This window comes from Ictidomys tridecemlineatus, chromosome 15 (assembly GCF_052094955.1).
Source record: "Ictidomys tridecemlineatus isolate mIctTri1 chromosome 15, mIctTri1.hap1, whole genome shotgun sequence".
In the NCBI taxonomy this organism is placed as follows: Eukaryota; Metazoa; Chordata; class Mammalia; order Rodentia; family Sciuridae; genus Ictidomys; species Ictidomys tridecemlineatus.
This window is the reverse complement of record NC_135491.1, coordinates 365,200-387,610: the sequence shown is the minus strand read 5'-3', so window position 1 is coordinate 387,610 and position 22,411 is coordinate 365,200. Positions and strand designations below refer to the sequence as shown.

At 44.7% G+C, this 22,411-nt stretch overlaps 1 protein-coding gene and 1 non-coding gene across 2 annotated transcripts; one reads left to right on the top strand and one right to left on the bottom strand.

Annotated features, from left to right (window-relative positions):
• Window positions 1-21: 21 nt before the first annotated feature.
• LOC101977714 (zinc finger protein 549) lies at window positions 22-21,484 on the bottom strand. Its single transcript, XM_078032939.1, is given in 5 exon segments — window positions 22-12,085; window positions 12,088-13,005; window positions 14,562-14,688; window positions 19,276-19,314; window positions 21,353-21,484. Coding segments are annotated over 5 exon segments (1,965 nt in total). The 5' UTR covers window positions 21,431-21,484; the 3' UTR covers window positions 22-11,282.
• LOC120888177 (U6 spliceosomal RNA) lies at window positions 1,394-1,497 on the top strand. The gene has a single exon (XR_005731682.2). It is a non-coding gene; the product is annotated as a U6 spliceosomal RNA (small nuclear RNA).
• Window positions 21,485-22,411: the final 927 nt, after the last annotated feature.

The window sequence follows — 22,411 nt, the reverse complement described above, 5'->3', positions numbered from 1 at the left end:
GTTTGAACATTGGAGAGAGCGTTGAGGCGAGCATAGAAAGCAGGTTTTATTTTAAAAACAGTAACAGACTTCTCCAGGGAGGGAGAAGGGGCCATGGCTGGTGTCCTGGTGAACCCCAAAGTGAGAGCATCCTGCCCCTTTTATACATTTTAGACTTTCTTTGTTCTCCTGCTCTCTTTTCCCGTATCTCTCTCCTTCCTGCATACATGACTAGGCCCAGAAGATTCAGTGGGGTGGCCAAAACGTGAGAAGCAAATGGGCTGGAGGGGCCTAGCGGAGTGATCCAGCAGGTGGCAGCTCAGGAGGCAATAATTAACAACTTTTACAGCTCCCTGTATGGAGGGACAGTTCCTGGGACAGGTTACCTTGGTAAGGATGGGGGAGGCGTCTTCAGCTTCCCAGACCCAAACTGGCCTCCATCTTCACCATCTGACCCAACTGTCTATCTACACTGCCTGCGTAACTTTAATTCTTCCTTTACTTTCCTGGTCTGCTTTGCAGTCCTGGGGTCGCCCCAGAAGGAGTGTGACACTTGAGCCACCCTGGCATCTTGACTCTACAAAGCTAAGGCCCCGAGGTCTGGGAGGACATGTTAGTATTTTTGGAATCACTGCTGTGGGAGGGCAGAAAAGCTAGCAAGATAGGCTGTCAAATTTCCCTTTCAGTTTAGGACAGATGGCACTGATTGGCAACAGTGAACTGAGACAATAGTGAATCTACCTTCCTGTTTGAGGCATTTATCAGAGGTAGAAAGTAAGTCCATTAAAAAGTTCACTGATGATGGTGTTCCAGAGCATCATGTCCTTGGACTGAGCACTGGGTTACTCTCCATCACCTCTGTAACTGTGTAGACCTGATCATTGTTGGGACTTGTCTTTTTTTTTTTTTAACTTTCTCATCCCTGTCTTCATGTTAGACTCCCTCCAGTGTCCCTCTCTTGAAGAGGCCATCACTGTTGGTCCCATTTACTATTAACCATAATCTCTTTATTTTCTTTCATTTGATCCTTGTCTTCTGAATCTTTAGATTATCTGAAATTATCTTGCTCATTTATTTAGTTGCTTGTTTTATTCTATCCCTTGCATGTGAGTGCCAGTTACTATTCTATCCTGACTGGACAGGTACATTGATTATTCTCTGGAAATTATTGATGAATGACCAGGTCTCCTTGTCCAGGGCTCCACACCCCAACAGAGCCTGTAGGAATCTTCTTAATCTATCTGATCTTTCAACCACTTCTGAGGAGGCTCTTCTGTTCTGCCCTGGCTCACTGCATCTAACCAAGAAGTCATGAACTTGCCATACTCTTTCCCATCATGTGACCTTTTATCTTGCACTTCTCAAGGTCTGGGACACTGTCCTGGATTGCTGAGAGTCTGCTGCTCCACACCTGCTGACTTTGGCAACATGTATACTAAAATCGCAGCAATACAGAAAAGATCAGCACAGCTCCTGCACAAGGATGACATACAAATCTGTGAAGCACTCCATTTTTTTTTAAAGATACCAGTTAGATTGGATTAGAGCCCCACCATCTCACCTAAATTTTACATTACCTTTTTAAAGGCCTATTTCTAAACACACCCACATTCTGAGATCCTTCAGGTTAGAACTTCCACATATGTGTTTTGGAGGACAAAATTCCACTATTTGTGAGATATGGAACAGAGTGGAAGAGTGGGGGATCCTCTTCCCAGCTTCAGGTGAGCTAGTAGCTCTGGGGGCAGAAACCCCTGGGAGGTGCTTGGTGAGCAGCCAAAAGATGGAAACAATCTTGGAAACTCTTGACTTCTGGCCATGGCAGGAAATTATTCTTGCTTCCTGCTGTTAAGAGAGGATTCAGGGCTGGCGATATAGCTCAGTTGGTAAAGTGCTTTTCTTGCATGCACAAAACCCTGAGCTTAATCCCAGCACTGCGCCCCTGCCCCCCGTAAAACAGAAGAAGAGAGGATTCAGGGAAGAGTTGGGGATGCCTCAGGGGTGACAACTTCTCAGCTGAAGAAGCAGTCTCCTGAGCTAGACCTCAGTGAGTTGGGCAGCCAAGAAAGCCTTATGGTGTCCACCTGCACTGTAATATGCAGATGGCCAGGGTCATTAATTTCAGGGTCTGAACTGAGATCCATGGTCAGGCTAGAAATTTATCCATAAAAGGTATAGGGAGTTCAAGGACCAAATAAACAGAAATATTTCAGACTATGGAACTACTCCAGGTGCTATTAAGACACTAGAGATAGTAGGAACATAACTCAACATTGTAAAAGCTATATATGCTAAACCCAAGTCCAACATCATTCTAAATAGAGAAAAACTGAAAGCATTTCCTCTAAAAACTGGAATAAGACAGGGATGCCCCCTCTTTTACCACTCCTATTCAACATGGTCCTGAAACTCCAGCCAGAGTAATTAAGCAAAAGAAAAAAGTGGGATACAGATATGAAAAAGAGAGCTCAAACTATCCCTATTTGCTGATGACAAGACCACCCCAAAAAACTCCATCGGGAAACTTCTAGACCTAGTAAATGAATTCAGCAAACTAAAAGGATATGAAATTAACACCCATAAATCTGTTGCATTCCTATACACCAATGATGAATAGCTGAAAGAATCAGGAAAACTGTCCTATTCACAATAGCCTCAAAAAATAAAATATTTGGGAATCTAACAGAAGGGGTGAACACATTCACAATGAAAACAACAGACACTAAAGAAATTGAAAAAGACCTTAGAAGATGGAAGGATCTCCCATGTTCTTAGATAGAATTAATGTTGTTAAAATGGCCATACTAACAAAAGTGCCATACAGATTTCATGCAATTCCTATTAAAATTCCAATGATGTTCTTCATAGAAATAGAAAAATCAGTCATGAAATTTATTTGGAAAAATAGAAAAGTGACACTGGAGGCATCACAACACCAGACCTTAAATTATAGTACAGAGCTATGTAATGAAAATGACATGATATTGGCACAAAAACAAACATGAAGTCGATTGGAACAGAATAGAAGACAGAGTACTACCCACACAGATTCAGTTATCTCATACTAGACAAAGGTGCCATAAACATATATTGGAGAAAAGATTGGGAAAACTGGAAATCCATATGTAGTAGAGTGAAACTGAACCTCTAACTCTCACCCAGCACAAAACTCAAAAGTGGATCAAAGACCTAGACATTTAGGCCAGAGTAGAAGAAAATGCACATAGTAGAAGAAAATGCAGGTCCAAATCTTTATCCCATTGGCTTGGGAACTGACTTCCTTAACGAGTCTCCTAAAGCAAAAGAAGTAAAATCAAGAATCAATCAATGGGATGCTATCCAACTAAGTCACTTCTTCCCAGCAAAGGAAACAAGAACATGAAGAGAGACCCTACAGAATGGGAGAAAGTCTTTACCACTAGCACCTCAGATAGAGCATTAATGTCCAGGATATACAAAGAACTCAAGTTTTTGACCTTAACACCCAAAATCCCTCAAACAAAAAAAATGAATAAATGGGCTAAGGAATTAAACAGAAATTTCACAGAAGAAGAAAATTGAATGGTCAAAAATATATAAAAATAGATTCAACTCTCTAGCAATTAGAGAAATGCAAATCAAAACTACATTGATTCCACCTGACTACAGTTAGAATGGCAATTATCAAAAATAACTATAACAATAAATGTAGGTGAGGATGTGGGGTAAAGGTTCTTAATACATTGCTACCTGGGTGGGGAGAGCTAGTCCATCTGGAGTGGTCATGCTGCCGTGGACATCCAGCAGGACCTCGGGCAGCAGCTGCACCACAAGGTCACTCACAATGGGTCCCCTAAGAGTGAGACTCAGAGATCACAAACAATTTGCACACAGAGGAAATTGGCCTGGGAGAACTCTTCAGAGCTGTGAGCAGTGTCCCTTCCCTGAGGTGGTGGCTTGCTAAGGGAGAAGAGGAGTACTTCACCAGTGTGATCATTCAACTTTGTTAACCTGTGAGCTCTTTCAGACACCCATATCATGATTATGATTTCACAATATCATTTAAGGATAAAGTGAGAAAATAGGGAGTCACTAGTGTAATGAAAATAGTTACAGAACTATAAGTAAAGTAGGCGACAGGATTCAAGAAAGGATGAGGTGGCATCATCAAGAGGGCTTACAAAGTGAAGTAAGAGAAATGCAGGTCTGCAGATTTGCGGTGGGAACTTTGTGTCTGTATGAGCCTCGAAACTGAAATCTTGGCATTGCTAAGGGTCGCTGTGGGCCCTGAGGCCTACACTGAATCACAGGACGTAGGAACTCATCATGTCTCTGATTGGGGGTTCTATGGAGACGCAAGAGGAGCCACAGAGTAGAGGCTTTACCTGGTCTTCATGAGGGTATCTTATCTCATAAGGGGATCTTCTTTTATACAGATTTTGGTTTCTGTATAAAAGAAGAGCCATCTTCTAAGTGGGATGTGTCACTGAGGTGAAACCACTGGACAACTAAGAGATACTTGACAGATAATAGACACAGGAATGGATCCATTATGTGGCAGTGGAGGCCCTTGCAGGGTAGAGAGTATGGATTAGTGTGAGAGTGAGAATTGCCGGGCCCCTTTAAAATCTTGCTAAATGTCAGGATAAGGTTCTCATCATTCTTGATTCCTTAACTCACAATATTTTTCCATACTTGTCTTTACATAAAGTTTTCACTTTAAAACCAAGAGACAAATGAGCCTTTCACTTGTCTAAACAGGGGATGTGGACAACAGCATTCCATGGATGCTAGAAAATTAGATGCACGTTATTAAAGACTCCATTGGGCACAGCATACCCTGCACAGAACAATCACAAAACAAGCAGAAAACAGCAACAGGCACATCCACACACCTGCAGCCACTCCCACACAGGCTCTCCATGTCTGCTCAAAGTGGGAGCTCACCCTCTTATCTCCTTCCTTGAAGCGTGCCTGCATCCTGAGGGCTTCAGCCAGAGTGAGAAGAGGGAGCAGTTTCTGAAAGACTCTGAGAGGAGAGAAGGGAGATGCCAGGCAGCCCTAAGAGCTCACTGGAGTGGCCACATGCCTCTCCTCCCTTAGCATTTGCTTCTTGAATGTGTTCGGGCATTCATCAATCCTTTATCTATCATCTATGTATCATGTATCATTTGTGTATCATTTACACCTATCACCTGTCATCATCTATGCATCATTTATCCTCTACCTTCTAGGTATCATCCATCATTTATGTAACACCTATCATCTATGTATCATTCACCGTCCATGTATTGTCCATCACTAATCTGTCATCTGACTTCTATTATCTACCTAAGGTTTTTGTTTCCAATCTCAGAAAAGCAAAACATTTTTAAGACAAGTTAATCTTGGCTTTCCTGAGAAAAATACTTCCTAAGATTCTGATCCTTCCCCAAAGGGAAAAGCTACTTACCATATTAGATTTCCTCCCAGGACCGGGATGCAGAGGCAGCATGTGTCAAGTGTGTGGGTGAGACACTGAACCTCAGATTGAGGTCTAGGACTGCAAGACGTCACCTCCTTGCTGGCAGCGATTATCATGTCACCTGGGAGTGTGATGACAGTGTCCTCGAGGGGACTGCAGAGGACACTGAGAATCTGGGATTGTGCAGAGCACTGACAGCTATTGGAAGTGCTTAGTATCCAGTGGGAGTAACAGAAACTGATGGGGAGAACTTGTATTTCAAGTAAACAATAAAAATCACAGGGGCATGTGAGAAGAGGACCCTGAAATCTAAAGACGAGATCAGGGTTTCCTGACTTAGTTGACGTGAAGCCTTCCCCCAAAGTACCTGAGGAAATGGCAGTGGCGTCCACTAAGGCAGCTGCTTGGCAAGAGACAACCAATTCTTCTCAGTCTCAGTCACGACATCCCTTTGTACCTCTAGATCTACAACAAGATGCAACTCCCAGTCAGCCTTTGAAGGACAATGTGCCAGTGGAGAGTTGAACTGCACTGAAAAATGCTTTTCCTAATTTACCCAGAAATCCTGAAGACATGTATGGGAATGGATACTAAAGGTGGGATAGTGATGGGTAGAACATGAATCAGGCTGAAGTCATCTTTTCCCACTAAGCAAAGATGATGCATCACCATCTTTTGATTTCTTCCAACTTACTGTAGGCCACCTATGCTCCATGTTCCTGCCAACTAACTAAATGAATTGTGAGGCTGGTTCTCACAATTCGTTTAGTTAGTTGGCAGGAACATGGAGCGTAGGTGGCCTACAGTAAGTAAGGTCTCTTTGGGTGTACTGTGGAAAGCAGGGTCCAATGGCTGTGGGAAACTTAGAGTGGATTGACCATTTCAGATCTTCCTCTCACTCCTGGAGGTCAGAGAACATTTCTCACCATGTCGATGAGAAGTAAACTTGTGAGAGGGAGTGGTAGCATCCTTGAAGAGCTTTGAGCTTGTCCTTGATAATTCAAAATGCGTAGCAGCAATGGCTGCCTCTGAACTGGGAAACCACATGCAATGTAGGAAACTAGGTTGCATGGTGGCAAGGACCAGCTGGTGGCACTTAACTGCCAAAGGCAAGATGCAGATGGTAACTCTGGTGGATGGAAGAGTCAAAGAGGCAACCAGAATGGTCTGATTCCCGGAGACTGATTGGCTAGTTAACCATGGTATTTGTAGGCATGAAAAAGGTTAAAAGTCTACTAAATTATTACCAGATCTGTGTACGTAGACAGGAGTCTAACCTGAATCCTAGATACAGCTCCTGTCAATTCCCCAATTGAGTTAGTCTATAGAACTGGAATCCCTCATATGAGGCAGAATCCCTTAATAAAGAAACCTCTTCACTGCCAAAAATTTACAGTTACCATGTCCCCCACTCTCATGGTCTTCACCAGAGTAACTCTTGGGGACTACCAGAAGGAGGTCCTGAACCAATTCCCAGTCAGAGTGGGGGCTTTTGCAGATCAGAGGACCCCTGGGGTGAACGGGCAGCACTTGGCAGGTGATTATGCTGGACTACCTCTGTCATGGAAGGGGTAATTTTTTGGTCCTATTGAAATAAACACTTGGATGTAGATTTGCTTTCCATGAACACAGCACACCTGCCAAAGCTACCAGAAGTGGATGTATGTGATGCCTCACTCCCCATCACAGCGTTCCACACACTGCTTCCAAGGAAATCAGATCGCAGCAAATAAAGGGTGGCAGCAGGCCATGCTCACGGAATTCACAGGTCTTCCCATGGGGAACACGGGAAGGAACACAGCCCAGCACGGCGGGCTCCACAGGTTGAGTGGATTTCGAAGACCCAGTTACAGCGCCAGCCAGGGGGCAATGCCTGGCAGGGCTGAGGCAAGGTTCCCCAAGAGGCTGCACATGCTATGAATTGATTCTGAGAAATGGTGATGTCCCAAAGCCAGAACTCAGTGGTCCAGGAATCGAGGGGTGGAAATATGAATGCCATCACTCACCATGAAAATGAAAGTGAAATGTTTGCTCCCTATCCCTGTGGTCTGAATTCAAAGAGAGGTGCTTCCATGAAGAGACATGATAATGACTTACTGTACTGGGAGTTACTACTGCCACCCAGCCATGGGCTGGGGTGTGGCTCAACCTTAGAGCTCTACCTTAGCATGTGCCCCACTGGGATTGGATCTCTAGTACGGAAAATAAAAATGGCAGATTCTGCTGTAAGAAACTCATAAAAATTAGACAAATTAAAGCCAGGTAAAAGAAGACTTTCATTAAATATTGTACTGACAGTTTTGAAGAGACATTAGACTTCTATTCAATAACGAACAGAAAGTTTTATCCACTATTATTAGGCAATAAAAATAAATACAAATTGCCGGAATTGATAAGAATGAAGCAAGAGTATTTTATGGAGAAAATTCTCTGATGTTTATAAAAATGACAGAAATCCCTAATAAACCTAAAAAATACCTACTAGAATCAGTTCCTGAAGTTTGAAGGACATAAGATCCATTTAAAATAAATGATTGTTTCTAGGTATTTAACAATTGAGAAATCATTGCCTTCAAAAATTAGTACCTTGAGGGCTGGGGATGTGGCTCAAGCAGTAGCGGGCTCGCCTGGCATGTGTGTGGCCCGGGTTCGATCCTCAGCACCACATACAAAACAACGATGTTGTATCAGCTGAAAACTAAAAAAATAAATATTAAAATTCTCTCTCTCTCCTCTCTCTCTCTCTCTCTTAAAAAAAAATAGTACTTTGAAAGAAAACCTGGAATTTGTCTTACTCGGATATGGTAAACCAACAGTCACCAACAGAAATGGCTGTCCTGAAGAAAATGTTTACTCAAAGATGCCCAAAAGAGAAAAAAAAAATCATGCCAAGAGAAAGGACAAGGGTCAGCCACAAACAAAAGGGAGGAGAGCTCAGCCCAGGGTCATGACTAGACTTCTGCAAAAAGGAAGGGGCAGGGCAGGATAGGTGTGCCACGTCTGAGACTGAACAGTTTGATGATTCTGGGTCACAGGGTGACTCCTAGATGTCTGGACCCTGGATCCTGGGGTGAGGCAGGGCAGCAGAAACACTGGCTTGCCATGATTTCAATAAGACTGTTTGGAGGTGGCCTCTGAATTGGTTTGTATGTAAAAGTCACAATCCTGAGGGAGTCATTTATTATCTCTAGGGATTAGGTAGCCCTGGAAGGGGCAGTCCCTCTAGGACTGATAACAGACAAAACAAAATAAAACCAAAACAATGCTATTGACAAGAGCATCAGGTACAGGGAATACTTGAGAGAGATGTAAGATTTGGAAGACAATGCAGATAACTTACCACTACAGACAGTGAGAAGAGATACTTCATCAGGGACTGAACACTCATTATGTCCTGAGTTGATCCAAACACCAGACATGTCCTTCTTTTATACTTTAGGTTTTCTACTTATGTCCAGGATTGTAATCTAATTTTTAAAAAGTATGAATACCAAACTGGTACAGAAACACTGACTTAGGATTATTCTTTCCATCGAGTTGCCTTTGTGCCTTCATTGAACATCAGCTGATCATTTATGTACACTCCACCTGTACTTTACAGCTGCTACATTTATATTTCTGTGTTCATGCTAGCATCTTCATGTCCTGATTGATGTGTTCATAGCAAGTCTTGAGTTAAGTCATATTCCAACTTCCTTCTTTCCCAAAACTGTTTGGACAGTCCTTGGTCCTCTGCATTTCCTCACCAATTCAGATCCAGTTGTTGATTTCTACATGAGGAGACCACTATGATTTTGACTGGTATTACATTCAACCTATGATCAATTTAGGACACAATGAGTTTTAATCCCATGTATTTCAGTGTATGTTCAAATACATGTATTTCTCCTCTCATTTAGGTCTGAATTTTTGTCTGGGGTATTTTAATTTTCTGTGTATGTTTTGCAAATCTCATAATAAGGAATTTTTCAATATCTTTCTGTATTGACTAAATTTTCTTATTTTCTATATTGTCAGTACTTATTTTCTATATTATGCTCTGGTATTTGGGGCTTTGACCCAAGCCCTTCCAGGGCTGCCTGATATCTTTACATCAGGTATACGTCTCTTCACCAAAAGAAAAATTAGTAAAGGAAGAAATGGACCAATTAGATTTCATAATAAAGAACTTTTTTTTTGGAAAACCAAGTGAAATAAAGTGAATAGAAAGACAGACTGGGAGAAGACACAGGCTTATGTTTATAACAACACTTTTATCAAGATTACAGGAATAGCCGGGCACAGTGTCACGTGTCTGTAATCCCAGCAGCTTGGAAGGCTGAGGCAGGAAGATCACAAGTTCAAAGCCAGCTGCAGCAATTTAGGAAGGCCCCAAGCAACTCAGCAAGACCTATCTCTAAAATATAAAAAGGGGCAGGGTCTGGAGTTGTGGCTCAGTGATTAAGCATCCCTGGGTTCAATCCCCAGTAGTTTTTATACCCCAAAATTTGCATCTATGCCCTTCTGGTAAACCAGACTATGTGGTGACATAGATGTATGTATATGGTTAGGGACTCATCTCTTAAGTACAGGAGATTTCCACCAGTGGCAGCAGATGGAAAGCAATGAAGATGATTCTGAGACACCTGGATACCTAGATGAGCCACAAAGCCAACACCTTGACCCCAGGTCTATTTTCCTTCAAGCCTTGCTTTCCTGCCTGTGCAGGAGTCAACTCAAAATCAGTCCAGCAGTGATTGCGGTCCATATAGGTCATATATCCTGATAAAAGACTGGCCACAGTAGAAGGAAAGGTCCAGAGAACCTAAGAATTCCTATGCATCCCCAAACAATGCCATGATAGTAACATGGACATGTTTGGATGACCCGCGGTGAGACACGTTCTTTGTACTTGCTGTGATCTTCTCCAACCCCTACTTATTGCACTACATCTCTGGACCAATTATTCTTACCTGGCTCATCCAGCCAATAACACCTACCTGATTCTGCCCTTCAGGGGACACAGCTACACTGAAAGAGTATTAGAAAATATGGAGCATCACTAAGAACAAAGGAACAATCCAGAAGTATCACAGCACTGGAGTCTGTCATAAATGCCTCTTCTTAGTAAGACTGTTAGACCTACAAACACATTTGACACCCAAACCATATAACTAGGACCACACAGCTCTGCCGTGTTTTCTAGAAGGCCTTGGGAAGCAATGACAATGAAGACTACTTCTACAATCATACTGTGCCCTTGGAGCATGGAAAGCTGGGGCCCACAGACTGTTCACCATTCATGGCAAAAGGACACAATTCAGTTCCAGACCCACACCACACAATATGCACAACCTCCCAGATTAAAGATGGCTTAGGTATTAACAATAGGGTGTTTATCAGTGCATATATCAGCACTTGGTGATACAGGCCACTTCCCTCTTGGGTGATGTGGAGCAGGAAAAATTCCACAATGGCAACCACACAGAAAAAATAATATGCATACAAAAGGTAAACCTCTGCAGACCACCAGAACCCAGACTGCTCTGCAGGGTCTTCTCTATGCCATGAACAGTTCAGCAGGATAGAAGAGGACCCTGTCAGGCTCACATTCACCAAGGCTCCCTTCAGGGTTTGGTGAGCACACACATCTGTATCCGCCCCCAGCCCCCACAAGTGCATCAGAGTGACTGATGGGGCACTGGGATATGCCACAATGCAGTGTCTGCTTCAGTACTAGGTGGGTTACAAAGTGCAAGTTAGGTCACGAAGCTTCCCAAGCACTTGGGTCCTGTAGCGAATCTTCCAATTGTTGATCTTCAGAGGCATGAGGTTCAACTTTTGTGTGGCAGATCAGATGAAAGGTCTGTTCCATGAAAGGCTAGGGCCTTCCTCTTGCATGAATGTTTTGGTGCCTGACAAGGGAATATCTCTTGTTGAAGGCTTTCCCACATTTACTGCACTCATAGGGTTTTTCTCCTGTGTGGATCCTCTGGTGCTCGATGAGTTTGTTTTTGTAAAGGAAGGACTTCCCACAAGCAGTACAGATGAAAGGCCTCTCTCCGCTGTGCACTTTCTGATGCTGAATGAGGCTGGTGCGATGTCGAAAGCATTTCCCACATTCACTGCACTCACATGGCTTTTCTCCAGTGTGGGTCTTCTGGTGCTCAAAAAGCCTTTTTTTGTGGCTGAAGCCTTTCCCACACTCACTGCAGCTGTATGTTTGTTCTCTGGTGTGAATTCTCTGGTGCTGAAGAAGTTTATCCTCAATGTAGAAGCCTTTCCCACATTCTCTGCATTGGTAAGGCTTTTGTCTAGTATGGATTCTATGATGCTTTAGAAGTGTTTGTTTACAGATGAAGGCTTTCCCACACTCATTGCACTCATAAGCCCGTTCTCCTGTGTGAATTCTCTGATGCCGAATGTAGTCAGAAGACCGAATAAAGGACTTCCCACATTTAATGCACACATAAGGCTTTTCTCCAGTGTGGACTCTCTGATGCTCAAGAAGTCTTTTCTTGTGGATAAAGGCCTTTCCACATTCATTGCATTCATAGGGCCTTTCTCCAGTGTGGATTCTCTGATGATCAAGAAGTGACTGTTTGTAGATGAAGGATTTCCCACATTCACTACATGCATAAGCCCTTTCTCCACTATGAATTCTCTGATGTCGAATGTGGTCAGAGACTGAATGAAAGATTTCCCACACTCAATGCACACATAAGGTCTTTTTCCAGCATGGATTCTCTGCTGGTGCCCAACAAATGTTTGTTTGTGACGGAATGATTTCCCACATGTGTTGCACACATAAGGCTTTTCTCCATTATGGGTTCTCTGATGCTCAACAAGAGAGTATTTGGAGCTCAGGGATTTCCCACATTCAACACACACATAAGACCTTTCTCCAGTGTGGATTCTCTGCTGATGCCCAATGAGGGTTTGTTTGTGGCAAAATGATTTCCCACATGTGTTGCACACATAAGGTTTTTCTCCATTATGTGTTCTCTGTTGCTCTACAAGTAAGTATTTGGAGCTCAGAGATTTTCCACATTCACTATGTTCATTATCTTTTTCTCCAGTGTGAACTCTGTGATGTTCAATGGTGTGAACCCTCTCATTGAAAATTTGCTTGAATCTGCTATGTTTGTACTGTCTTGGCTGAATATGAAAGGTCTCTCGGCTTCTCAGTGAACATTCTCTGCCAAGGGCAGTCTGATGCTGCAGAAGGTCTAGACTGCCTGGGAAGTCCTTCTCTACATCTTTGCATATAAAAAAGCTGTCTGACACAGGGACTCTGCAGCTGAGCAAGGCTCCGTTCTCTCCCCTTATGATGTGTTTCTCTCCACTGTGTTGCTTCTGGTTCTCTTTTAGTTTCAAACTTAATGAGAAGTGTTTTCCACATGTCACACATATGTATGGTTTCTGACCCAGAAGTATCTCCTGGTGTCCAGTCAGGTGCAAAGAGTCTTTTGTGAACTGGATACACATCTGACAGGGATGAGCATTGGAAATAGAAGGACTTGGTGCTGGAGTCCTGGCCTGTGACATTCCTATGGAAAGAATCTGCTCAGAATGGGCCATTTTCTCTATTCCGTGCCAACAACCTGAAAGCACAAGAATGACGGGTGACTCTGGTGGGAGGAGACGGCCCAGCAGGAGAATCCCTAGGTTTGTTTCAAGGACAAAAGAGCTAGGGTAGGTAAAAAAGATCAGGTTGTTTGGTAGTGAGCCTCCAGGGTTCAGAATGTAGGATAGGCCCTACAACCATCAAGAAAACCTGGAACGGGTGTCGTTGTGGGAAGACGGGCAGGATCTACACCTCCTTCCCGTGTCAGTGGTTCTTGGTGTGACCTGTCATCTGGAGACAGGCGTGTCCTACCCCAAGAAAGCACAGCTGCAACAAGGCAGCTGGTGCTTTCAAGGCTACTTAAATACTCAAGCATGTCTCACAGCTCATGAAGTGTGGGCTAATGTTGGAGCAACTACAGAAGCAGAGGAACTGGAGAGATGAGTGGATGTAGAGGTAGGGAACAGCCAGGGACCAGAAGTCACAGCTGAAATGACAAATAGGCAAAATGACAAGTAGGTGGAAGAAATATAGGAATAAGGTATGGCCATGAGCCTTGGCATCAAAACAGTGGTAAGCACAAAACATCTGCCTGATATGATTTGAGCTCAGCCCTGAATGTGTACCCTCCCACTGTTTCAGCTCACAATTCCAGAACCCATTTATCGTTCTTGTTAAGACTGGAAACTTGGGTTGATAACGTGTTGGGAAACCATGTAGTTCAGCACGTACTCCCCTTATGGCCTAAACCAATCATTTCAAACAAATCCCCCTCTTGTAGTAACCAATCACCCACCAGTGAATGTGCTAATCATGTTTTAGAGTTGTTTTATGATTTTCCCACGGTGTGTGATGTTGTAAGAGACGCTATGATGTATGTGAAGTCCTTGCCTTCCCCAGAGAGTGTATAAAACTGCTGCAAACCCTGGGCTCAGGGCCTCTCAGCGTCACCAGTTGCTGTGTGCGCGGAGGCCCGAGTTAGCTCGCAATAAATGCCTCTTTGCTGTTTAAAAAAAAAAAAAAAGACTGGAAACTTCTGCACCCTGCCAGGGAACACTGTTCTCCCCTACCTCCAGCTCAAGTTGGGAGAACATTTGGGACTTGAAGGTAAAGTCCTAAGGGAAAACAGGTAACTGAGTGACTAACACTAGCTTAGATCATCCTAACCCATAAAAGATGACAGAAGAGAAATTTACTACAGAAAAACCTTGAAAGGGGTGGGGGGCAGGTCCTACTGTCACACCCTAGTGTTCCCCACATATAGTAGTATGTAAATACCTGTGATTCCTAGGTAGGCAGGCACCAAGAAAAGCCCACTACAGTCCAGGGAAGCCTCAGCAGTCACTCACTTAGCAGAGTGGCAAAACCAAGTGGCATTGGTTGGACAGACTGCAAGATTCTGAACTCAAACACTAACTACAAGGCTTCAAAACAGCAGAGGCTAGGGCTGCTAGGGCTAGGGCTAGCCCAGGCCTGACAATCAGCAGTGTCAGGAGGCCAGGGAGTGGGCAGAGGTCATGGTCCTGCTATGGGAAGGACAGGGGAACAAAAGGAAAGCACAGAGCCCAGCAGTGTGGTTGTGAGGGACCTTACCCACTGAGGCCACAAGTGTACAGTTCTCCAGCATCACATCATGATACAGATGTTTCTGAGCGTCATCAAGGAGCCCCCACTCCTCCTGGGAGAAGTACACAGCGATATCCTCAAAGGTCACATGGCCCTGTCACAATGGGGACAGATGAGTTCATGAGCAGCCTCGTTACCCAGGTCCCTGGTACCTCACCCTCCACCGTACCTCCCCACGCAGAGGAGACACAGACCCTGATGCTCCTGTTCCCTCCACCTCTCACACCCAGTGATCACCATCTCCAGCTCTCATGACCACAAGGTGAAATGGAGCATCATCTGAGCTCTGGGCCTGGTATGCAGAATCTCAGCCATGCTCCTGCCCAATTCCCTGGGGCCCCAGATCATGCCACATATACCCACCTGTGCTCAACTCCTGGGTTTAAGCCCTGAACACATCCATTAACACTCCCTCTCCACCTGCTTATTGCTCTGGAGACTGAAGTTCCCTCGTATCTCCAGACCATGATGGCTATATCCCTAACAACACTACTACCCTGGTCCATCTTACATCCTGCTCTGCTTCCCCATGTCTTGTTGTTCATGTGCTTGTCAAACAACCAGGGCACAGTACCCCCCAGTCTTCTATACAGACAAGCCAGAGGCAGTTCCGGCATTTCCAAGACCATTCCAGTGGCCTGGCTCCTCATTCTAGCACTGGAGTCCTGGGCAGAACTCAAGTAGCCAGGGTCTCTTCTTCCTCATTACTGACCTTGCTGCCCTACTCTGAAAATGGCTTTCAAACTCAGTCCCCAATTATCTCACTCCAAGCCAAAGGATTCTCCCAGGGATTTCATCTGCTTCTAGCCTGAGCTGCCATCCTGTCAGAACACCTCAGGCTCCAGAAAGAGTCATTAAAAAGACAGTCAACAGAGGGCAGAACCACTAGCCCTGACCTCAGTGTCATTTGACCTCCACTGCTGCTTCGCCCTGAATGAATCTCTTATCCATCCCCCAGTTACAGCCCCTTCTGCCAGTCAGATCCATTCCCCATCGTATCCTTACACACCCTTATTGTCTCCATGATGATCACTACTTTGACCCAGCAACCACACAGGAACCCAGCAACGAGACAATATTTTGCCCACCCTTCCCCACCAAGAAAATATTAGCAAATAGAATTCAACAATACATAAAAAGAATTATACTCTACAATCAAGTAGGACTTATCTTAGGTGTGTAAGGCTGACTGAATTTTCAAAAGTCAATTAATGTAACCCATGACATCAATAGATTAAATAAGAAAAAAATATGACTATATCAATTGATAGAGAAAAAGCATTTGACAAAGTCTGACACTCATTCATTATAAAAATGAAATAAACCAGGAAGAGAAGGGTACTTCCTCAACTTGATAAAAGCTATCTTTAAAAAAACTGCAGAAGATATATTTAATGATGAGAAATTCAAAGCTGTCCCACCAAAATCAGGAACAAGGCAAGAATGTCCCCTCCCACCACTATTTTTCAATATCACACTGAAATTCCTCACTAACACAATAAAAAAATGAAATAAAAGGTATCTGGAGTGAAAGAAAGAAAACTATTTTTTTTTTATGAATGACATGACTGTCTACATAGAAAACCTGCAAGAAATGACGAAAAAACTCCTAAAACTAAAAAAATATATAGAAAGGTTACAGGATAAAAGGTTACTATATAAGTCAGTTTATTTCCTATGTATCAACAATAATTTGAAAATACAGCATGATGCCACTTACACTGGCACCAAACAATGAAATATTTAGGATAAATCTAAATGATATATAAGATCTATATGAGGATGAGTACAGAACTCTGACAAAAGAAATTAAAAAAGAACTTAAAAACAGATATTCTATGTTCCTCAGTAGGAAGAGTCAGTGTTGTTCCATGTCAGTTCTTTACCATTTGGCCTACAAATTCAATGCAATCTCAGTCAAAACCCCAGCCAGGTGTTTTGCAGATATGGATCGACTGATTTTAAAACTCACATGGAAAGTACAGTACTGAAGCATAACAAAGGGCTGGAGACCTGACCCTGTCCAACTTGAAGACTGACTAATGAGGTATCTTAATAAGACAGCGAGGAACTGGTGAAAGAATGAATAAACAGACCAGGGGAACAGAAGACAAGTACATAGAAAGACTCACATAAAAGTCAGCTGCTCTGCCAGATGTGTTCCCAGCAACCAGAAGGCTGAGGTAAGAGATCAGAAATTTGAGGCCAGTCTCAATTTAGCAAGGCCCTAAGCAACTTAGAGAGATCTCATCTCAAAATGAAAATTTTAAAAAAGGGGGCTGGGGATGCGACTCAGTAGTTAAGCACCTCTGGGCCCAATCCCCAGTACCAGAAAAAAAAAAAAAGTCAAACTACCTTTGAAAAGGCAGTAAAGACAATGGAGCTACAAGAATTTTTTCAACAGAACTGAACATCTGGATATCTGCACACCAAAGAAAGAAAGAGAAACCTCACAGCCTTCCCGTAAATTAACTGAACATGTATCACAGACTAAATGCCAAATGTAAATGACAGAATTCCTAGAAGATAACAGAGGAGAAAATATGGATGACTTTGGGGTTGTTTACTTTTTTTAGAGAGCATCAAAAATGAAATCCATGATAACTAGCTAAATTTACTTAAAATGCAAAATTTCTGCTCTGTGAAGGACACTGTGCTAAGAATGAAAGGCCACAGACCAGAATATTTGCAAAAGAAACATCTGATAAAGAACTGTTATGTGTAACATCAAAAGGTGTCTTAAATATACAAGAATTCTTAAAAATCAAGAAGAAATCAACCAACATAATTTAAAAATAAGTCAAAGATGGAAAGACTAAAGATATGAAGATGGAAAACAAACACATGAAAAGATGCTCTATATCATGTCATTAGGGAAATGCAAATCAAAACAAGACACTTCTACATGGAACAGATGCCACTATGTGCTGATGAAATGTGGAGTAGCAGAGGACTCTGCTGGTAGGAATAAACAGTGAAACAGCACCACGGAAGGCAGTCTGGCCGTTTTTTACAAAGCCAAACACCCTTGTCATATGGCCCAATAATATAGATCTTTAGTACTTACCCAAAGACAACAAAAACCTGTCCACACAAAACCCTGGACATGGACATTTGCAGCAGCTACAGTCAAAACTGCAAAAACTTGGAAGCCACCAAAAGATCCTTAAGGAGATGAATATATAAATAAAATATTGCTGCACATTGAATGATTCGTATTATATGGTATTTTAAAAAAACAAAATTATGGAAATGGTAAAAAGATCAGTGATCTTTAGGGGCTAGAAACGGAAAGGATGAATAGAGGACTTTAACAGCAAAGGAAATACTCTGCATGATGCCCTCATGGAGAATACATGTTACTCTGCATCTGTCCAATCTGTTATGTGTAACACCAAGAGTAAACACAAGATAAACTTAGTGACTATGGACGATTATGATGTGCAGGCATAAATTTAATGGCAATAATCATACCACTCTGGTGAGAAATACTGATAGTAAGGGAGAGCCTGCATTATGGTTTAGCTGTTAGGTGTCCACCAAAAGTTCATGTGTGAGACAATGCAAAAAAATTCAGACATGAAGTGACTGGATCGTAAGTTTTAACCAAATCATAATCCCCTGACAGGAATTCATTGGGTGATAACTGAAGGCAGGTAGGGTAAGGCCGGAGGTAGTTCACTGGGGCATGCCTTTGAGGTTTGTATTTTGACTCTGGTGAGTGAGCACTCTGTCTGCTTCCTGGTATGTCCTGGGCCACTTTCCTCCTCCACTCCTCTGCCACAGTGTTCTGCCTCACCCTGGGCCCAACGCAATGGAGCCAGCTATCTACAGACTGAGACCTTTGAAACTGTGATGCTTAAATAAACTTTTCCTCCTCTAAAACTGTTAACTGTCAGCAATGAAAAGCTGACTAAAACAGTATTCGTGTGCAACAACAGGAGTATTTGGGAAATCTCTGTACTTTGCTGTCAATTTTACTATGAGCTTAAAAGTGCTCTAAAAACAAAAATCGACTTTAATAAAAATATTTAAGTAAAAAGATAAATCTCCTCATGATAGTATTTCTTTTATATAATCCTACCATTTATGTTCTACCTCAGCAACTGGCACTTCCACACTTTCATTTATTAATGCCAAAAATGTTGAGGTCATTCCTGATTGCTCTCTTACCATATCCAGCAGAAAATCATCCCTGCTGACAAGAGACTGAGAAACTCAACTCCGCCCCCAACTTCAGATTCACAGATATTAGGCTCCTATTGGCACTCACCTGCAGTGTTAAAAAAGCCTTAAATCTGAGTTATAAAATCCCTCCTTTGCTTCAAACCCTCCATGTTTCCTGCCACTCCAGGATAACTCCTATCCCTCGTTCTCGGTTCCCAGAAGGCACGACAGAGACTTGCAACTTCTTCAACCCGCCCAAGCCATTCTCATCTCCTAGCACTTGGACATGCAATTTGTTCCTTTGCCCAGGAAACCTTCCAGCACCTCATCCTATTAGCTGACTTAGAAATATAATTTCTGACCATAATTAAGGATCCTGGGACTCAGGTGACCCCCGGGTTCCAAGGATTGAGGACACATCAAGTCCCAGGGCACTACTATCACCTGAATTGGGGGACCAGGATCATGGGTGTGAGGAGCAAGGTCAGTGAGGGTCTGGGACTTCTTTACCTACCTGTGATGGTTCCTCAAACCCTTCTGCTGCCATGGAACTCTGTGGAAAGAGGGTGTCCATGAGATAAGGGTTAGAGTGGAACCTGTGGAGGCTTAGTTATTCCCTCCTGCCTTGCTCTGAGCTTTCTCAGGCTGGCATTTAACCTCAGATCCTCAGCCCACTGAACAAAGACCTAACCTCTCTGAGGCTGTCTTCACTCATAAAATGGAAACATTCATGGTGGCTACCTCCTAATAGTGTTAGGCATGTCCAGTGCTAAGTTTAGCTGTTAGTGACCACAGATCATCATTTCTATAAATGTTTTTGAAAATTTGGGTGTTTTTAATCTGCCATTTAAGATTTCATACAAATGTGATATTGTAACAACTAATTAAGAGTTTCTGTGCTTTTCCTTATGGCACCAAATATATGGTTATTTTCAAATATCAGTTCTCTAATTGGTACCAATTGGGCACTCTACTCTTCAATTTTATTCTGCAACTACCTACCTGTAGTCAGCATCTGCACCCATATGTTTAAGGACTCAGGCATACAAAACTACCCTTACTTCAGATGCCAGTAACTTTAATGCTCAGGCCACCCATAATGCTATCCAATTTGGATACAAATCTGGGAGTTACATTACCCCTTCTTTAGGTTTCACAATTAGCTAGATTCACTCAGAGAACTCAGAAAAACTCGACTTACATTTACTGGTTTATTATTAAGAGTGTAACACAGAAACAACAAAATGTATAGGTCTGATATGTCAAGATATCGGGGGAAGAGAAGATGTGCATCCAGGCCCCTTCCGCATGTGTGACACTCCCAACACTTCCAAGTGTTCCCAACTTGAAAGCTTTCTAAATCTCTGTGTTCAAGATTTTATATGACCTAATTCCCAGCTCACCTTTCCTCCTGGAGAGCCTAAGGAGGGACTGAAAGTTCAAATCCTGTGATCACTAGGTCTATCTGGGTGATCAGCCCTACTTTGAGGCTCTTTAGGGACCTCATTGTAAGTATTGTCACCCTCGGTCATTTAATAAAACTCAGGTATTGAGAAGGGGCTTGTAACAAAAACCAGACACTTCACAAGGGTCTTAGTTCTTTCTTACCCATGCCTGGCAAAGACCAAATGTTTGTATGAGAGCACAGAGACATGTTGTCATTTCAATTTCAAGTTGCTTAAAAGAATTTGTTAAGTCTGGAGCTAAAGTTTGCATTTCCAAGGAGAAGCAGAGGCACCTGTGCACTTGCTGGGCCTGGCCTGCTTGGCTAGCCAGGCTTTTCTCAGGCTCCACAAGAATGAGCTGTCTGCTGTGTCTTCAGAACGGTGAACTAGACAGATTTCTTAAGTCCATCGTCCTAGGCAGGCTCCTTGGTCCTCTGACACAACCCCTGGAACCAGGGGCCCTCCCATCTAGAGGCAGCCAGCCAAGGCCCACCCACTCTTCCCCACCCTCCAGCTCCAAGCTCTCTCTCCATCTTAGGCTCACCTCAAAGTAAACCCCTGAGGTTTCCCCTCTAAATCTGAACCTCAGGTTTGAGACTGTCACAAAGCCGTCCTCTCTTCTGACCTCCCTATTTTGATTCGTGCTGTCCACGCAACAACCACACTCCAGGGCATTTCAGAGCCACCACAAAATCCCAATCCTAATTTCTCCCTGAAACCTGCTCCCGCCTCGGCTCTTTCAGTCGTGCAGACCAGAAGAGAACTCGAGTGGTCCTTCACCCCTGCTCCGACTCGCGGCACCGAGGAGCACCGAGTCCCGCCGCGTGACCTCGAAGATCTAGCAAGACTCACCACTCCTGTCCCTCCGTCCACTCCGCCAGCTCTGCCGCAGGATGCTGGACACTGAGCAGCCTCTGAAGTGCTTCAAAACCCTCGCTCGGGGCGCAGGTCCGGCTCGCCGCCCTCAGGCTCCGGGGGACTCGGGCGAGGGCCGGCCACCGCGCTCTCCCAGCTCCCGCAGACCCGGGGAGGCGAAGCGTCGCGATCCCGCCGGACCCCGCGCCGAGCTCGCAGGCCGGGCTGCCGGCCGGTGCTGGCGGCCCGACTCGGGGTCCGGGACGCGGGCGGCGGCGTCGCTGCACTCACCGCGGGGCGCGTCCGCTCGGCCGCCTCCAGGGGCCCGCGGGACGGCGAGGGGCGCGGCGGGGCGTCGCAGAGTCCCATCCGCGCCTGCAGGCACGCGAAGCCTCCGGCCGCACCGCCCAGGCGACAGGAGAGGCTGCCAGGGCAGGCCCAGGCCGCGAGAGGACCGCCGCGGCGCCAGAAGTCCCGCCGGACGCACTGCGCGCTCGCGGAAGCGCCGCCTCGGCTGATGGCCAGGCGCGCGCGGTGTTCTGGGTAGTCCCGAGCTGGCGGAGCGCAGGGGCAAAACCCGGAGGAAGTGGAAGGGCCGGACGGAGATCGGGACGGAGCCCAGAGGAAGCCGGCCAGCCGGACGGAGATCGGGGCGGAGCCCGGAAGAAGTCAGCAGAGAAGGACGGAGATCCGCACGGAACCCGGAGGAAGTCGGCAGGGCCGGATGGAGATCGGGACAGAACCCAGAGGAAGGCGGCCAGGCCGGACGGAGATCGGGGCGGAGCCCGGAGGAAGTCAGCAAAGAAGGACGGAGACCAGCACGGAACTCGGAGGAAGGCGGCAGGGCCGGATGGAGATCGGGGAGGAACCCCGAGGACCGGGCCAGGGCGGGCTGTCGCGGGGCGCTGGCTTACCCCTGGGTCCGGGGCGGGAGGCGTAGACTCACACAGGTCGCGAGGGAGTCCGAGAGCTTATCATTTTTCCCCGCCGTTCTCTTGTATATGCTGAGGTACCAAGAAGAAGGCAATTCTCAAATAAGTGATGTCGCCTCGGTACGATTTCAGGACGAAAACGAGATGTGAGGGCGGCATCCCCTGTGGCTTGGGGTTAGAGCTCCGTGTCAAAGTCCCGCGGCCAAACGACGGCGACACCGTCCCGACTGAGCCTCCGGAGGCTCCTGGTCCGTGGCCGCGGGGGGACGGTAGCTCTGAAGAACAGTGGGAATGGCCACTTTGGGAAAAAAAAGCTCTAGGTCAATAGATATCCGACTAGTGAGTTTGATTTGCATCTCTTCAACGTGCAGAAAAGACGATTCCAGGCGTCAAAAGCTTGTATGGGAAGAAGACTCGC